We start from the raw sequence: 18,984 nt of genomic DNA on the forward strand, positions 1-18,984 counted from the left end.
GTGTATTCTAACATCCATTCTCCCTTCCCTTTCTCCCTACCCGTCTTCTGAGCAACCAGGACCAGGTAATAAAATAATCATAGGAAGAATTTAATTCTTCTGCCTCCCTGCTTCCTCAGCTCGGATAGTTCCTGGAGAGTTTCTCATTTTGAAAGTGCACTCAGATTAAGGTTTTCAGTGTCTACAGTCAGGCTACTGAATACATAGGCAAGACATTACCAAGACATTTTCAAAAACAATTCAGAAGCATAAAACTTCGTCAAAACTGTTCAGCTACAGAGGTAACACAAATAGATACAGCAACAGGGTTTTCCTTCCTGGAAATCATCTTAGTCCTGAAGGTCATGTGAAATGCAAATCACAACATTCAGTGGTGGGTCATTCCCTTGTATTTGTTCAGCTCAGCAGCTGTCTACTTCTGCCTTTAAACATTTAAATGTTTTTTTTTTAAAATCTGTCCTTCTAGTAATTTTCAGAAATTATTAATTAGTTCCTCAATTGCGAAAAAAAATTGGGACAATTACATGTCCTCCTGAAGCGCAGGATGGCTTCTATGTACGCAGAATATCTGAATTTTTAAGAATAAATTTTAAATGTCTATCTTTTCTTAACATAGAGTCTATGTGCTCTGATTTTCCATTCTTAGAATTTCTGTATTTCCAAGAGATTATCCACAGGATGCTCTAAAAAAATGCGAGAAACTCATTAAAGATTTTTTTACTCTCAAGAATACAGAGGTCTCAAAACACTCCGAAATCCTTAAGCATGTTGAAACATCTCTCAGTGATGGCAACAGAAAAACTGGATCTTTCTTGAACTGTTTTTCTATTGGCAAAGCAGCAAAAGAAGAATTAGAAAAATTGCATGTGACTGTGTAGCAAAGCTCCACAATGAGCCAACATAGTTCAGTTTTAACGGTTTGGAAGCTGGATGTAAAATTGGCTGTATTACTCTCTGGCACGTTTTTGCTATCTGCCTTGTGCCTATTACCCCACTAATTCTCCAATGAGATACTGAATTGCTGAACTTTTTGTTCATTCAACATATCAACCATGTGAGTTTATTGTGAAAATAAAGTCATTGCTCCTGTTCAGCTGAAAGGTCTATACTTAATTTAACTTTTTCTAAATAAACCTGCCAATTGCAGCAAATGCTGAATTTTATATATTGTTATCTTGAAGTTTATTCAGGCTTTCAAGTAGATATGTCTTGGCCAATCATTTAAGGTGCTCTGAAACTCATCACATTTTAACAAAATGGTATATTTAATCTCACATTTATCTAATCTTGCATTTATTTGTCAATAATCATAAGATGTGTTGAACACTCCTAAGGCTACGCTATTGAAATATAGAATATGCTGGACTGAGTGTTACAGCTCTGTAAAGATAGTGGTAGCATCCTGCAGAATCAGGGACCAATTCTGTCATCTACTCCTCTCCCTTCTCTGAAATGAAATCTTACTTTGTTTTCACATTGCAGTGTTCGGTCTCGACGCCCTGTAATTCCTCGCCCGCTGCTTCTTGTGTGAGGTTTTTGTTCACCTGACAAACTGCTATAGAAGAATAAACTTTCCCAGTCCAGTGCCATTTACATACAGACAATGTTGTTTTCTCAGAGTGGGAACCCAAAACTTCAGAATTACTTCAGAATAAACCCAGACAAACTAAAAACTTAGCTAATTTCTGTGTTAGAACACAGAAAGCTTCAAAGTACAGTAGTTAATCTGAAGAAAATAAAAAATGGCAGCGCACTGGAATGTACAGTTTCTATTTATAGAAAGCCCAACAAACATGAAACCTGTGCCATTCAGTTAACAATTTACAACACCTTCATTGTATAGTGCGGTGCAGAAAGTGGAGGGCTGTTTCATTTCTGTATTTCCAGACGCGTGTCATTTCCAACCCCATATTTAATAGTGTGTAACTGCCTGAAGGGGAGAGATCAGAATGTGTGGCATGTCTCACTGAGAGGAATTTTGTGCATTAAAAAACCCCAAACCAAGCTCTTTCAACTATTAAATAGAGAGCTAACCAGATCCCTTGCTCCCACCCTGGCTTTGAAGACCAAAAAGAAAAGAAAAAAAAAAAAAGGAAAGAAAAGGAAAGGAAAAAAAAGAAGAGAAAGAAAGGACAAAGTGAGACATAGCAGAGAGCAAGAGACAGAGAGGGCAAAAGACAGGGGAGAAATAGAGTACAGGAGCAAGAGAATTCCTTATGAGAGGGGCATATGTAAAGGACAAGAAGAAATGGTTTTCCATGATGTCACTCACAGCATGTCTGTGTCTGGAAAAGTGCTTGAAAAGGCAGACATGGATTTCTTCCATTCCAGTAATGCAAACTACTCATGCCATGTTTTCAAACCATGCTCCAGGAGTAAAGAATTCAATGTACAAGGCATGAAAGAAGATAATCTAGATACTTATTCACTACCAACAAGCTGATTTGACCAAGCTGATAATTTAGGTCTTGTCATTTCCTCTTTACCCTTTGGAATCCAGTTTTTCCAATTTCCTCCTACTTTACAATCTGTCCCCTGTCATCATCCTGTCCTGTCCTGTCCCGACCCGCTCCCCCTCCCCCCTTTTTATTTCTTTCATCTCTCACACCCTTCAAGAAGCTGATGCAAGGTTTTTTTCTTCCTTCTTTATGTGCATGCTTCTACTTTCCTATGCTCTCCATCTACTGGTAGAGAGATTAAACTGTTGTCACTACTCTTCTAACTCAAATTCTGTGTCTTCTCCTCATTCTGCACTCCCTTACTTGTCTTGGACTCGAGCCTGAAATTCTTTCTTAGATAAAACACAGGAAATTCTCACCAAAAGGCATATTTACATATTACATTGTTTCTTTCCCCTTTAATACAGCTTTTCTTTCTTGAGGTTTTGCATATTCCCTCTTTAGCTAAATGCACATTATTTCAGACATCACAAATCCCCCCAAAATCAATTAACTAATAGCACACTTAAAATAACCACAGCTGCAAGTGGAGACATGGATTCATAGAGGTTAAATTCAGTACTAGCAGGACTGACAGCATAAACAACAATTATTATTGATGTACCTGTCCCCCAGAGGCACCGGTCTTCAGCCCGTGGCCTGGAAAACATCTAATACCTATGTTTATTATAAATGCTGATATTTCTTCTACCTTGATTGAAGTCACAGGTAGACATATTATCCAGCTGCATATGGGAAGAAGATAAGTAATTCAAATTCTTATAGGGATAGGCAAAGCTGTGGCTGCGCAACCATGCCAGTGATCTTGCTGGGACTGATCTGGTGAAAGACAACCATGGACCACAGGGAAAAGAAAATGTACTTTGGAGCAGAGTGGCTGAGATTTGTTGTTAATGACTGTCTTGATTTTAATGTAAGATGCAAATCCAGAATAAAAGTCAGGAAGTTGGAAAAGTCAAAGAAAAGAGAAGAAAAAGAAGAGAATTTTTTTTTTTTTAAAAAAGGAGAAATAGAAAAAAGAAAGAAACAAGGGAAAAAGAGACAGTAAAAAAGGAAAAAAATAAGAAGAAACAGAACAGAAGACCACTTTAAAGCTTCAGAAGCATAGCTAAGCTGAAGTAAAGTATCATTTTAAAATCATTCTGCTCTTTCCTGTTTTTATATACACAATTCTTCCAAAAAGCATCCAAAATTTCATAACATCTCAGCATGGGCCAAAGTCCCATCAAGCAACAAACTTTTGGATATGAATAGTTTTACAGTAAGTAATACTGTAGAACAATTCCAGTCTTGTCAGGATAGCATTTTTAATATCCGTTTAAATGGTCACTAAAAGTTATTACCACTTTGGAGATTAGCGCAGTGGATGCTCAAAGCAGTAGTTTTCTTGGTAGTTTTTAAGTAGCTCAAATATGATTGCTAAACCTGCGATCATAGTGCATCTCACCTGCTCTGCGTGACAATACTAGCACGGGACAGCTGACTGATCTGAATGCCCTCCTATGTGTCGTTGTCTGGGTATGACTGTCTTGCAAAGGAGGAGAAAAAAAAGCAGTATTGCCTGGGACACAACTGCATCCCTAAACCAGCATTACCTTACAAATGAACTCCTGAGATGACACTATTTTCTTCATCTTCAAACCACTCTGAGCTTTCCCTTCTCTTGAATTGCTGAGGGATAAGGTAAGGGTCTTGTGGCTCTCAGTCACAAGACGATATTCAATCTGTGCTATTTAGTTCGACTGCTTCTCTCCCCGTGATCTAACTCCTAGCAAGATCTAATAAGCACTCACAGAGTCTGATAGAGAAACAATGGATTTCTTCATAGAGCTATTCAAATCCAAAACTGAAGTTGCCCTTCGGCAAATTACAAGTTAACCAACAATTCAGTATCTAACAAGAGTTTATCCTGGCTGAAGGTCTTGTGCAACACTGTTGGACTGAATAAAGTTGCAGCCTTTTGTCACCTATTGGTCTACTGGCAAAAAGTTCAAGTTTTTTTCACAGCTTTAAAACCCCTTAGCCCCATTTCCTGGAAAACCTGCAACCTAGCTTTCTGCAGCAAGTCTCCAAGCAGCTCTCTCCCTTTTCACTCTTTCATACTGTCCAGCAAGGGGACCTACTGACATTTTCTGGAACCCTCTTTCCCTTGTTCTGGAGATTTTGAGATATCTTTTGAGTTATTACTGAATGGGATGGAAACAGTAAAAAAAAATCTATTAATATCTCTATTTCCATCATGTTTATTAAAGGCTTTAATGCAGAATATATTCTGCTAACTTCAACACAGTAAGATCCTCTTCAATACTATTTTAAGGATTTACGTCATTAAAAATCCTTATGACAGTCCTCTGCATGTGGTGAAATTTATCCCCCATCATATCTCCCAATTATTTTGTTTCAAAGAGACAGAATTCTAAAAATGGTGAGTTGTATAGATGTAATATCTGATGCAATATATCTCAGTACACTTTTAACAGGAGATTTCAGATTCCTTCTTTTCAACAGTTTCTCAGTAATGTTTGGCATTTATTACTTGCTCTAAAATGCTTTATCAGCCATGAAACAGAGGAGGCGTGTGTCACTGGGACAAGATATATTGAGATAAAGCTCTATGCAAGAGAAATAGCTTCCATATGAGAGAAGTAGCCCATGTAAGGGCTTCCATGCCCAGCTGCCTATGGTTAGAAGATGTCTATGGTTGTAATGGTTTGATCTAGACTATTTTTCCCTCCTTGAGGCCTGCAGCAGATCAGAGGATGTGTATAAAAACATGGCAATCCCAATGGCCCAACAGAAGAGGCTGGCAACTGTGGCTCTTGCGTCAAATGCAACTCCTGTGTTAGGATTTCATCACGTGACTGATGGTAAGACTGTAATGGTAATGAGCAGAAACTTCTATCTGCTGTTTTGATGGGTTATAAATGTTTTGCCCAAAAAATTATTTTTGGGAAATTTATTTTTTCTTTCCAAAATATCAGTAAGTTCCATGAATTTAACCTTTAAAAAAGATTGTCCCTTGCTTTTAAGAAGTGATTACATCCTGTGTACCTCACCTATACTAATCATCATCTCCTGCAGTGTTCCCTGTTGCAAGTGTTAGCTCATACCAAAATTAATGAGACTCCATTCAGATGTATAACCTCTGCATTATAGCAATTCAACAACAAATTCTATTAATAAAACTGCTTAGTGCTTACTGGACTTTGTTTTTCTTCAGGGAATATAAATTCTTTACGCCACAGATATTAAGAATGAGCTTACATCTCTTTCAGCAATTTTCCACTCACAGGCTTCTAACTGACAGCGATTTAAAAATTTTGCCCATTTTTGCTCATGCACGCAACAACAATTCTGAGCTGAATTATGGGATTCAAGTTCTTTAGTGCAGAGATGCACTATATGGATTACATGCTGACAGAGAAAATTTGCAAGATTTTTTTTTTTAAAAAATACAATGATATAAATGTCATGTAAGCTTTTCTTGGCAGGTGCTGAAAAAAAGTTAAAATTTCATACTGACATACAGTTAAACAGATTTAAGTAACTTTAAGAAAAAAAAGAGGAAACTTGGTAAGGATTCAACTCAGTCCATATGGAAGAGCACAGAAGAGAGACTTGCACTAAACTTATCAGGCAATAAAATTGGAGAACAAATGGGAACATTTCACGTGGTGTCTTACATTTAGAACATATTGTCATGGAAAGCAAAGCTCAGCAAACTCTCAAAAATTCAGTCTCACCCAGCTTCATATCAGAGTTGTTTAAGTTAAAAAAGACATTGATATCCTGTCATTCTATCAAACTTATCATTTCTGAATGGCTGGAGAAACTGATCCGTCTTCTACTGATTTCATATGTCAGAAAGATTTACTTATGAAATCATAACAACATTTTTAGATAAGTTTTAATATTTTTTTAATTGTAAATACACTGAAGTTTACACAAAGTGTAATTTTGCTTTCTTCCTTCACCTAAAAAGGTTTATATCTAATAAAGCAGGTTGAATCCCTGTCCTCAACACTGCTAGTCTGCAAAATCAGCCTATGGCTGATAAAACAGAATATTCTGATAAAACAGAATATTCAACTTGTCAATGCAAACCCATCTAAAATTTGCTATTTGCTATGTCTTGAAAGTTCTTTAGGCTCTTTATCTTAAACTAAGGGAATATCAATGTCCACCCACTGTTTCCATCACCATAATATTTAAGCCGAGCCTTTAACTTAATGGCTACAAGTAGCTTTTAGAAGAAGTCAGTCATTTATTTATAATTTTCACCTGGAGGGTGTTAGTAAACGAGACAGTATATGCATATCCACAAACCACCAGAGGAAGACAAGGCACCTGGCAGTGTGTCATCATGAGAAGCCTCTACTTAATTGAAAGCTCTGCAAATAGCTAAACAGGTTATTTTATCCATGGATAGTTGATAAGCCAATTTCTTCCCACTTGCAAATTGATGTTTACATATTTCTTTCCTTTCATCAATATAAACAACACTTCTGGAACAACATGTTAGTCAATAGGTGGCTTATAAATGTTCACTTACATTTTTTTTTTAGTCAAAGCATCTGGTTATCAAAGTAATGATGTGTCATTTCTAAATACTGACTGAAAAATAGACTAACAACTAATTAAAACTGATTTATTTACGCATAGCAATCTTTTTGTTAGATATTATAAAGAACAATCATTCCCCCAAAACCCAAGTCAGTAATCTGTCACATGAATCTTCATTAACACCAATTTTCAAATAGCAAGGACTGAGCTATGTTATTCAGAATAAGGACCTATGGTCACAAATGCTTTTTGCAATACTTAAGCCATTTTATTTATTTATTTTTGCATCAAAAGGTATATTTCTCAATAAAAGTAGTGGTAAATTTACCTAAAAGTAATATTCAAACTTCACGTTTTTTAACTAAAAGTTTTTGCTAATATCTAGCTTGGTCCTACAACAAGCCTCATCTGTTTCCTAGACAATCCTCGGATGCACAGCAGGATTCACAGAGGGAGAATCATAAGTTGGTGAGGTGGGGTTCTTTGCTGTCACAGTCATTAGCTTTGAAAAAGTACTGAAATTCAAATTAAATGATCAGAGTTAATTCTTTATTACTTGTATGTTTTTCCAGAACTTCTGTATTCATAAGCTAAATAGAAAATATCTTTTTTTCACCCAGTTTCACAGTAATTTAGAGTATCAGCCTGAACTCTTGTGTTTCACATTCCAGCTCTTATGATACTCCTGTATTCCAGACACCTTCTTAGCTAAAATTCAGCCTATTAACCCAGAATCATAGAATCATAGAATTGTCTAGGTTGGAAGCGACCTTTCAGATCATCAAGTCCCACCATCAACCTAACTCTGACAAAAACCACCACTAAACCATGTCCCTCAGCACCATGTCTACCCATCTTTTAAATACCTCCAGGAATGGTGATTCAACCACCTCCCTGGGCAGCCTGTTCCAATGCTTGACAACGTTTTCGGTGTAGCAATCTTTCTTAATATCCAATCTAAACCTGCCCTGGCTCAACTTGAGGCGATTTCCTCTTGTCCTATTGCTTGTTACTTGGGAGAAGAGACCGACCCCCACCTCTCTACACCCTCTTTTCAGGTAGTTGTAGAGAGCGAATGAGAAAAATGAAAACCGCTCTGGATTTTGCAAAATGAACAGACACTGTCTCCCAGGGAGCTTGTGCAATGTTCAGTATTTTTTCCTCCCAGTTGGGTCCACTTGAAGCAATAAGCAACATGCCAAGAGGAACCACTTCAGTGTAACAAACTTAATTCTCTCAGACTCACACGTCTCCTATGGTGGTACACATGCAGTTATGTTGTGCCAGCAATTATGTAGCTGGTTGAAAACGGGGTATGATTTCTATGAATACCAGCAATTAATGCACAAATAAATTATTGCATGTGTGAATATAAAGTGAGGAATTCCTAATGTGAAACTTACAGTACAAGGGATTAATCTAAAAATCTTCCAAACATCTTAAATCCATTAAGAGCTGAATTTTTCCTCCATTATTGTAAAATAAATACTTTTTACGACTAAGTGGAATTGTTTTAACATTTCTAAAAGTATCCCCATCCACTGTAATTGCCATTAAAACTTCATTCTCACAGAAAAATGTCAACCTTTACTGTATCATGTCTTATAAAAATTTAGAATACACCTGTACAAGTTGGAAAGCTTTTTCTTTCCCCCCCTTTTTTTTTTTTTTTGTAAAGATGAAAAGTCTGTGTGTTGAATTATGAGATGTTCTAATAGGCATGACTGCCTGATGTGGTGTAAATGCCTGATGTCCCCTGCCCAGTCACCTTCATTTACAAGAGTGAGGCAGCAGATGGCAGCATACAGTGAAAAAATGTACTTAACATTAGAAATAGTACCATTAACAATGCTACCGTTGAAGGTCATGAAAGTTATAAACTTTTGCTTCCCTTTATAAAAAATGGTTATTCTACATATTCAGACTGATACGGTGTTGAAGACACCGGTGTCAGCAACTCTACAGAAAGGATGAAGACATGAAAAAAACACCTGTATAAAAGCATAGTTGCCATAAACAAGTTGTAAGACAAGAAAGAAATGTAAACATAGACCTTGATTTAGTGCTTTGCAAGCTGAGTATTTATTTAGATGCTCAATATTGTGTTGGAATCGAACTCGGAAACAAAGGTGGACAACTTAATATATGTATTTCCTGGGTCATACTGCAGCTACATGAAATGGTAAACCTCTTATTGCACTGTGAATTTCTATACGCTTTGGTCACTCAAGAATCAATACTGAGGGACAGAAAAAGAGAGAGAGAAAGATTGTCCCTGACCACAGCAGCACTGTCAAAGATCTCATAATTGGATTCAGACGTTTTGGTTCAAATTCTATGAGTAGCTTACTCTTATTGAAAAAAAATTGCTCACCTTTAAGATTTATGGTGTTTATAAAACTTAATAGAACAAAAAGCATCTCTGCCATTTGAAGTTTGCTGCTGCTTTCATTTCAGAAAAAAACAAAATACACTTGGGGTTAACATAGGAAGTTATACTTAAAACAGAACACAGATTCTTATGGGGAACAGGCCAGAGTCAAAGAGAAACTTTGAGAGGTTCATGTAAGAAACACAGAATAATCCTGCTCTTATCTACTACATGATTGGTAAATGTAGCTTCATGGCAATTTAAATGTTGAAAAAAACCTTTTTGTGTAGGGTGAAATAACAAGCTGTTGAAATTCAAATGAAAATGTGATTCTGTCAAAATTTGCTTTCATAATTAATTGTATTACCCTGTCTTCTAGAAAACACTTTTTAAAAAACATAGATATGAAAGGCAATCTAACATAATCAACGTGGTCAGATCCTGAAGTCTTTACTCATCTTCAATTCATAAACATTCTTAAGTTTCGAAGAAACAAAATTTTAATCATGTTACGTAATAAAAGTCTTTCTCCCTAATGCTCATCAGAATTACTTCCAGTTTTACCTGAATGATTAAAATAAGAATTCAAGTAACACTATAATATCAGCAAAATTTAGAAAACTGATACGAGGACTTTAATAAATAAATAAGTAAATATAAGTTTATGATTCAGTGACAAAAATCTATCACCTTTCAAGAGGCATGACCCACTGTGAAAAATTTGTCAGCCCAAATTCATTGACATCTTCCATGTGTGTTTGCTGTCCTGGTTTGAGGATTAACTGAATTTACTATAAAAAATAATGCAGTTGGAAACGTAAACATTTCAAACAGTCACTGCCCTGATAATTCTTCTTTATGAATGTTTAATTCTGAAATCAAGGTTTCCTTGTACTTACCATAAATTTTAGCTTCTTTCGTAAGTTAAAAAACAGTATAGTAAAGCAGCAAGAAATTTGAACTATATATCTTAATCTACAAATCTATAAATTATTCTTCACAGAATGATTTGGCTTTCTCTGAATAGCTAAAATTTTAAAATATAATACGAATCAAAAGCATATGTGCAAGGCTAAGTTATTTTAGTACATACAAATGAGCAGTTTGCAAAACTGTCACCTAAATAATACAACCTTTTGTCCCAGTCCAGTAACAAGATTTGTGAAAGTGGACTCCTGAGCAAATCCAGGGCTTCACTGAAATCAACAGCTGCACCTGAATCCTGAATTCTAGTGCACTGCCAGACTGGGTCGTTTTGTACTTGCAGGCGTAACTGGTGCCTAAAATCACTTTGAGAAATGAATGCGTTTTAAATGAGTCATTACGGCTAATCTGAAAAACAATCTTCTTCTAGATACCAGCTATTCTGGTGATAATAGATTTCTGATTACCTTTGCACAGTGTGATTAAGGCTAAGTTGGACACTGTTGAAGTTAGAGGGACAGGACTGCCAAGAAAAGCAGTAGAAAATAATCATGGCTGTTTTTTTCACCTGAACAGAAAACAGATAGGCTTTGCAGAGCAGATGTTCAAGGACAAAAATTTGGCCACAACTTTTAGGCCTTAGTTGCTATTGTCCTTTAGCCAATTTTTTATATTTAGGAAAAAAACCCAGCAATAATTGGTTCAAGCTTTCCTTAGCTAGTTAGCTTTTAACTGGGCACTGGAGAAGGCTATTGTAACTTACCTTTTGTTATTAAAATACATTTTTACATTCTGTAGCCACATATTGTTTTTATAATAATCAAGCCAAATTTAAAAATAAGTAGTTTCTGGTCTTTATTGTTGAACAATGTTATAAGTGTCCAGATGTGTGGCATTAGTTTGTAGTTGATAACGACATCTAGGATATTTACATTCCTTGCACCCCAAATCCAGACCAGGCACTCCCATTTTCCTGTGTTTCTCATGACCATTGGGGCAAAAGCCTGTTATTTCATATTTTTTTAAGCTGATTTCAACTCTCATGTGATTAATGCTTGCCAAGTGTATATCCTCGAGTGTTAATATTCAAAAATCATTGTCTATTTTGGAGACTGGTGAATAAAAACCCAGAACATAGAGACGTGCTAATTATAGAAGCATGAACATTCTTTACTCTGTACAAAAGATGCCAAAACCATTTCTTACTATGCAATCCTAAATTATGTGGGAAACGTACCCATTCAATCACGTGAATCCTTATTTCACAAGGATTGTCCATCTGTGCACCTTGCCAAACACATACATTTTGAGTTAGTTGTTATACTATGAACCAAACACTCTATGGATCACATTATACTTTTACCCTGACCATGAAATATAATGTTGGCTGTCCTAAATTTAGGATGAAGGCTATTCAGCTGTATACTTCTCATAAACCCAAAATACCATGTACGTCCACATATCAAAGGTTTTCATGCTGCACCCTGCAGAATCATAGAAAAACCTTTCTATAGAAATACCTTTTTATAATGCTCTGGGGGGAATCTGTTCTCCCTTGTTATGCCTGTATTCAGGAGTACTCTGTGTGTGTGTGCACGCATGTGTATGTTTATATATATTACACGTGTGCTGTGCACAAACATTCACACTGACAAAAATGGATTTGACTATCTGTGAGTTTTTATGAAATGTTTTAAATAACGTGTACGTGAATACTACTCCCCCCAATTTTCTTTAAAAGAATATCTACTATCAATTTGCAAAGAAAATTGTAATCGATACTGATTTTTAAATGCAATTCTGAATACTTCTGCTACTGGGAATCTTGATTAACGTTTTGTAAAATTTGTCCCTGAAAATTTAAAATATCCATAATATATCCATAGTATATATAAAATATCCATAAACCATTTTCCATAAACCAGTGAATGAATCATTTCCACTAGAGTTATCAAACCAAATTCTGCTTATGGATATTCTGGCATATTGTGATATTGCTAGAAATTTTTTGGTTTAAATCTATATAAAGCTGAATTAAGAAGAATGGACAGACTTTGCCTGTACACAAATTTCCTGTCTTTATGATAAGATCTTGTGTAGTTAATATCCTACATGTTCTTTACTAGGGATTTGATCTGAACCCATATCTCCCTGACTTATTATTCCCACCCCCCCTAGTCTGCACATGGTGCTGTGTTTTAATTGTACAGTCTGATTTTTTATGCAGTCAATGGTTTGCTATAGTTTGTTTAAAAATACCACATATCATTCCATAATATAACTAATTGCAGTTGTACTCTTGTTTACATATTACTAATAAACACAACAAAATAAGTTGTCCTTGGAGACTAAGCATCTGGAATCCTTGAAGATCTGCAGTTGCAAACACCAAAGAGGAAGTAAAATCTTTGAAACAGTCTACCATTAAAAACCAGCTTGCTAAGTTTCCAGTGCAGAATAAACTCATTCCTACACCAGTTAGTCTGACAACAAAAAAAGAAACTGTGAGAACAGTGTCCCTTACAGATAGAACAGCACACTTTGAGGATTTTAAAAAATTAATCCTGAGTAGAATCCAACGATAAACGTGACAAGAATAATACAGGAACTTCTTTTCTACTACTATGGGTTTGCAGTTAAGCCCCTAGCAGCAGACTAATAACCAAGCAGAGCAGATGAACAACAACGGGGGTAGAGATACACAAGGGTAAGAATGAAGGGTTATTTTCTCCTAGCGTGTTCCAAGAAAACTTATGCTTTCAAATAAAACTTGACTGCAGGTAAGGAGGCAGCTGAAGTTTTGAACAGTTGAAGCCACAGCACACATTAGCACTCAGTTTGTGGATCAGAAGGGCACACAGTCAAAACAATCTGAAAGCCCAAAGCCGAAAGGAATAAAAAGATCTTGTTTTTCCCAATTTGCAGGAGATGATCTACACTCAAGGAAAAATGATCCACATTTTTTGTACTTATCAGACCTACTATGGTAAAAATGAAAATATGGTCTTTGTTTGAACGGATTTGCTAAAAAGAGCCCATCCCCAAATCCTACTATAGAGTGTGGTGAGTTGCAGCCTGCAAAGTGTTAGGAAAGAGAGTAGAGTTTGGAGAAAATTTAGCTTCACTTATAAAAAAAAAAAAATAAAAAAGGGGACTCTGTACTGTAGCCCTACAACCCATACATCAGGAGAGATTTTTTGAATATTCACAGTTAATCTACAAAAAAAAAAAAACCAAACCAAAAAAAACCTACCTCTCAAAAATTATACACATTACAAATTCTATATTAAAGCAATATTCACAGATTAATTCAGCGTGATATATCCATCATAGCAAAAGTCAAATAAATACTTATTGAAGGTGAATTAACACTTAGTATCTAACTCCAAAGGAAGTGACCCACACTTCTGCAAAGCCAGGTGTTAAGAGTTCCCCAAATATTAGTAGAGAAACCTAAATTTAAAAGGGATGTTTAATACCTTAGAGAGTGTCTGTGCTCTTCTCAGGATCTGGCAAAATGGGATATCACCTTCTAGCATAACATATGTACTTATTTGAGAATCTGTGCTGCATTCTGCGCAATGACAGAGTGCAGAGCTCTCTATTTGCTATAGTTATGCACTGATGATAAATTACAAGTGAATTTATTTTTGTACAAGTGAACAATCCTAAATGTAAATGTTTATTAGAACTTTTGTTACTGCCTTAATCGAAGGCATTAGTTAACTTGCTATTATTGCAGTGCAGTAAGTGACAGTTGGCCTCTATTTTACTTTCTATAAACTTGTTATAAACATATATATTTATCCTAACTACACTTTTTAATTTTAATATTTTATCCCAGATTTGCTGCTGGCTCGGTTAACAGCAGCGGTTGAATTTGTGAACAGATGGAGCAGGAGTTATGCTAAGACTTTTCAGCCTGGGTGAAGTTTAGAAGAGTGTAGATTTCTCTGCTTCATGAGGGAGTGGAAAAAGCAAGTGCAAGAGCGAACAGAAAGTATGTCAGGAGTTTCTAGGACATCCAAGCTTTTCTGCATGTGCTGACAGCTGAAGCTTTAAGACGAAGGATTCTTCAGGAGATGGACAATGGCAAAAGAAAGGACCATTCTCCTGATAGCTTTATGTATCTATGCATGGACACAGAGAGGAGGTTCCTTGCCATATCTGAGCTCCCAGGCCTGCCCTTCCTCACCATCTGCAGCAAAAGGGCTGCCTGCTCAGACGCTACCCTCTTATCCTCAGCCTGGGAAACCACTTGCCAAATTTGGCCTTAGAATGGCATTCTGCCTTCAGTAGGGTAATACCTCTGTTTGCAGTACACAACTCTTTATCTTCTCAAGAGTCACCTCACTAGGGTGACTGGGTTTGGGCGTCATAAGTCAGGCTACATGATTCCCATAGTAAAGATGGGGAGGAGTGTAGCAATAGGACGACGGGTAATGGTTTTAGACTGAAAAAGGGGAGATATAGATGAGATATTAGGAACAAACTTTTCACTATGAGGGTGGTGAGACACTGGCCCAGGTTGCCCAGAGAAGCTGTGGATGGCCCATCCCTGGAAGTGTTCAAGGCCAGGCTGGATGGGGCCTTGAGCAATCTAGTCTGTTGGGAGGTGTCTCTGCCCATGGCAGGGGCGTAGGACTCGATGATCTTTAAGGTAGTTTCCTACCCAAACCATTCTATGATTCAAACATCTTTTTTCTGGCTGCATCCTCCATGAGATTTAGGAAATGTTCCAAGTGATACCACTGCAGGAAACCTTATCTTTCTGAGTAAAATGGAAGAGCTCCTTCGATTTATTTTCTCACGTAAAAACTCAGCTTATTATAGTCATCAGCTGATAATAGTGTGTTTCTAAATATGAAACTTCTAGGATTGTTTGCCACTCAAACGGCATCTTGAGACAACCTGCATTATTAGTTCTATTTTTGAAGTGTCACACACATACATGTTGTACATGTAGTGGATAGTATAAAATATCTTCATTTCCATTCCAATCTGATATCATGAGTGAAATTAAGAAAGCATAATCTTTATACTCACCCCAGCCTTTGGTTTAGCTCCAGAGCTGGCTACTGAACAGGGAGGTGCTAAGTCAGGAGCATGGACGTTAGGAGACAGGTTTGTTTGTGAGTGACTTACTGAAGCAACATCCACTCCACTTTCAGAACCAGATTCAACATCCTGTTAAAAAATGTTGCAAGTCTCTTTAGTAAGTGTGAATATGAAATAAAAATATAGTTCTTCTAAATAATGGAAGTATTTAGACAGGCTCACTCGAATATATATGCTTAATTCTTTTATGTAAGAGTAATTCCCCTTACTCTTTTCCATTACCTACACATTTACTTGCTGTCCTTTTCAATGTGATGGTTTGCATTAGCCGCTGTTCTGAAATTATAAATCACCACTAACATCAAAGCTCCAATTCCCCTAAATGTTAGAATGCAAGGTAAGAAAAATCAGTTCGGGTCTGCAGAAGTCTGACATTTTTCTCTGATGTTCAGTATTTCCTGTGTGCTCCCACCTTCTGTCTGGCAGTGTTGCGGGCTCAGTGAACATCTGTAAACCATTACACAGCTGAAATGACATCACCATCCAGCAGTTTATACAATTCAGAGGTACAGCTCCCTCGATTTTTGGAATCAGCAGACACTTATCAGCCAAATGCTATTTCTGGTTAAAATTCCCTTACTTTTAATGACACTGATTACATTCCTTCTCTCTTTTTTTTTTTTTTTTTAGAATAAAAACAAGAAGAAATATAGTATGTTTTACTGTTGAGGAAGTAAAAATATAGCACGTTTGATTTACTGCATAGAGTGAAGGCAGGGGATTATTCTGCTTGCAGATAAATTGTGACACGTGTCTGGCAAAGAGCTGGCTATGTGTAGAACCAGCCATATACTGTCAGGATTACTAGCTGAGATGCAGCTTGTGTGAATACAGCTACACAGTACATAGAAAAACGTCTGAACTATTAACCCCAGCCAATTCTGCAGACAAAGCCTCAGTTTCCTAATACAAAGTTCCTAGAATAGGTGAAATATGAGGCAGAGACATCTCAGGGGTTCTGCTCCTGAACTGGAAAGAAACAGCAACCCTTTGATTCATTTATTGCAGTATAAGTCTCTGGTCTGCCAATTAGACAGGTGCCTCTACACCAAGTACACACGTGTGTCACTTTCTGAAAAGGGTTAGAAATTAGAGACAAAGCTGCACTCTAGGTAGGACCATGCATTTGAGTCAGATGTTTCCTGCCGGTGAGTCCTCTGCAATGTGAAGCATTGGGAAATACAGTGGAGCCATGGAAATATCTCTGTAGAAGTCAGCTTGGGTACAGCTGCTCTTAGTACCTTCTGCTTAGCAGAGCCACGCTCCCATGGTGCAGAACCATGCCTTCTGTCCTATTACTCATGGTTTTGCATCACTTTCACATGCTTCGTTACTAGAAAATCAATACAAGACTGAACACTATGCACAAATGTCCTGAAAACTAGATCCTTTGATCCTCTGATTCATAATACCCAAAGGCTCAAAAATTCCTAGAAAATCAGTGTGTATAAAATACACAGGTACCATGTTTGATGCAAGCTTTCTGGAGGGCTGCTTTGCAGCATGAAAACAGGTACCACCTCTGATTATCATGCAGGCTTCTTTATACAGATTGCCTCAACTCCCTTTGTTGCTCTAAGAAATTAGCTAAAATGCTGGCATGGATTAGTGAGATACAGAGAACAGATGTTAACCTCGTATTTCAGCTTTCATGTGCCATCAGTGCTCAAGGAGATGCTGCGAGAACATTGATATCCAGGGGGTACATGTTTAACTACTGAAAGTGTAGTTATGTTATGCCCTTTAAAAATGATATATTATATAATCTTCAGCTGACCAAACCCACTGAAACTTAAATACAGATTTTCTCACCTCCAGACCACTCATTTGACTATAAGCAATAATGGCATCTGGCTTTAATAGGAAAACCTCCTCATTATTTAAAAGAAATACCACTAACAAAAACAAATGACCTGAATGTTAGCCTGGAGATCTTGGGGCAGTATTTCTCAGGTTTCTTAAATTGAAAAACAGCTGCAGCACATGTGGGTGAAATTAAGAGGAAGCCTGCATAAGAACACCTTTGGTCAGCCATTTCATGTTCTTCATAGTTACACATGTGAACATTTTTCAGGAAAAAAGAACACATCAATCATGTTTGCGAGCTGTCCAGTCTCCCTTTGGACTACTCTCAGCAAGGAATTCTCACATTTAAGTAAATAAAACAATTAAAGAAATTTAAATAATTAAAGTGCACAGTTCTGGCCAGAATCTTATTTTGAATGACAAAAGATTTCATAAGTGTTTGTCTGCCAAAAATGACATGGACCCTCCCACTAGCAGAAAAACAAGACCTGTAGCTCAGATTTACTTTCAGTTCTAACTACATAATGTCAAATGACACTTACACCAGCTCTGAGACTGATGTGATCCTGACTCTGAGCTGAGTCTGCATTTACAGTAAAGCCATAATTAGAGAGCCAGACATTTGCGGAATCTTGTTGATCTCCCTGTTTTTCATCTGGGAGCTCTGAAGCTCTTCTTTATGAAATGATGCCAAAAGGAAATAATGGATTCCAATATTACTGCCTTCAAAACATACATACATATAAACAAAAATACAATAAATTCTTTACAAAAAGAGTTCTAATTCTGAAGTCAAGGAGATGATAAATGTGAGGACTGAAAGAAGAAAAAAGGAGAAGTAAAACCAGATTCTACTTAGAATAATACAAAAGATTAAGTAAACTGACTTACAGGTATATGCCTCCGCTTGTATGTCGGGGTGCTGGATGGGGAAGAGCCTGCACTGAGAGCATTTTCAATATCCTGGTCAAGCTGGTCCAGTTTCATAATTAACAGCACCATTGAATCCAGTCGTGATCGATCCCGATCTTCTGTTATTTCCTAAGGAACAGACCATACAATTGCTAAATCTGAAATGGCATTACTTGGAAAGAATAAGCTTAAATTAAGAAAGCTCTGTTTCTTAATTTGTTATGAAAGTATATTGACTAATAAGTAGAAAAATCTCTTTTTGCAAAAAATACTGTTTTGTGTAATCAATTCACTAAGCATTGACTTACTGTTGGGAAAACCTTTTATATTAATATTTAATATGCATCCATTATAGCAATTAAATTTAAAAGAACCCCACAATTGTTTGGTACAAATGCATCATTACCATTTCCTTGATGCACACACTCTTTAAAGTGCTACTGATTCTAACACACCTCCAACTATGCAACCCAAGTTAATTAATTTAATTCTATGAATGCAAACGATGAAGGTTAATGTATGATCGAAATGGGAGAGAAGAGAGCTCAAAGAAGCCATTTTGCAGCTGAAGACAACCACAACTACTTTTCCTTGCAGAACTCATCAGCGTAACTACGTTTTGTCAATACTTGGCAGACATTTCTGTCTTGGTTGGAAATTGTTGATATACATGAGATATGTTAGCATTACAGTAAATACAGCATTGTAGATCCTCTGACAGGAAAGAGAGAAGAATGAGGGGTATTCACGTCACAGCCTTATACACCTAGTTTATGCAGCTTCTTTCCCTGTACTTCATTTGTAGCAAGCGGAGACAGAGAAGATCCTCAA

At 36.7% G+C, this 18,984-nt stretch overlaps 1 protein-coding gene across 1 annotated transcript in view; it reads right to left on the bottom strand.

Moving 5' to 3' along the window:
* The window catches only part of DLC1 (DLC1 Rho GTPase activating protein), a 218,709-nt gene that overhangs the window by 156,293 nt on the left and 43,432 nt on the right, over window positions 1-18,984 (bottom strand). The window contains exons 3-4 of the mRNA XM_074154818.1: window positions 18,133-18,282; window positions 15,364-15,504 (exon numbers count right to left, since the gene is read on the bottom strand). Of these exons, the coding sequence (XP_074010919.1) occupies window positions 15,364-15,504; window positions 18,133-18,282 (291 nt within the window). The remainder of the gene's footprint in view (window positions 1-15,363; window positions 15,505-18,132; window positions 18,283-18,984) is intronic.

This window comes from Numenius arquata, chromosome 10 (genome assembly GCF_964106895.1).
Source record: "Numenius arquata chromosome 10, bNumArq3.hap1.1, whole genome shotgun sequence".
Lineage (NCBI taxonomy): Eukaryota > Metazoa > Chordata > Aves > Charadriiformes > Scolopacidae > Numenius > Numenius arquata.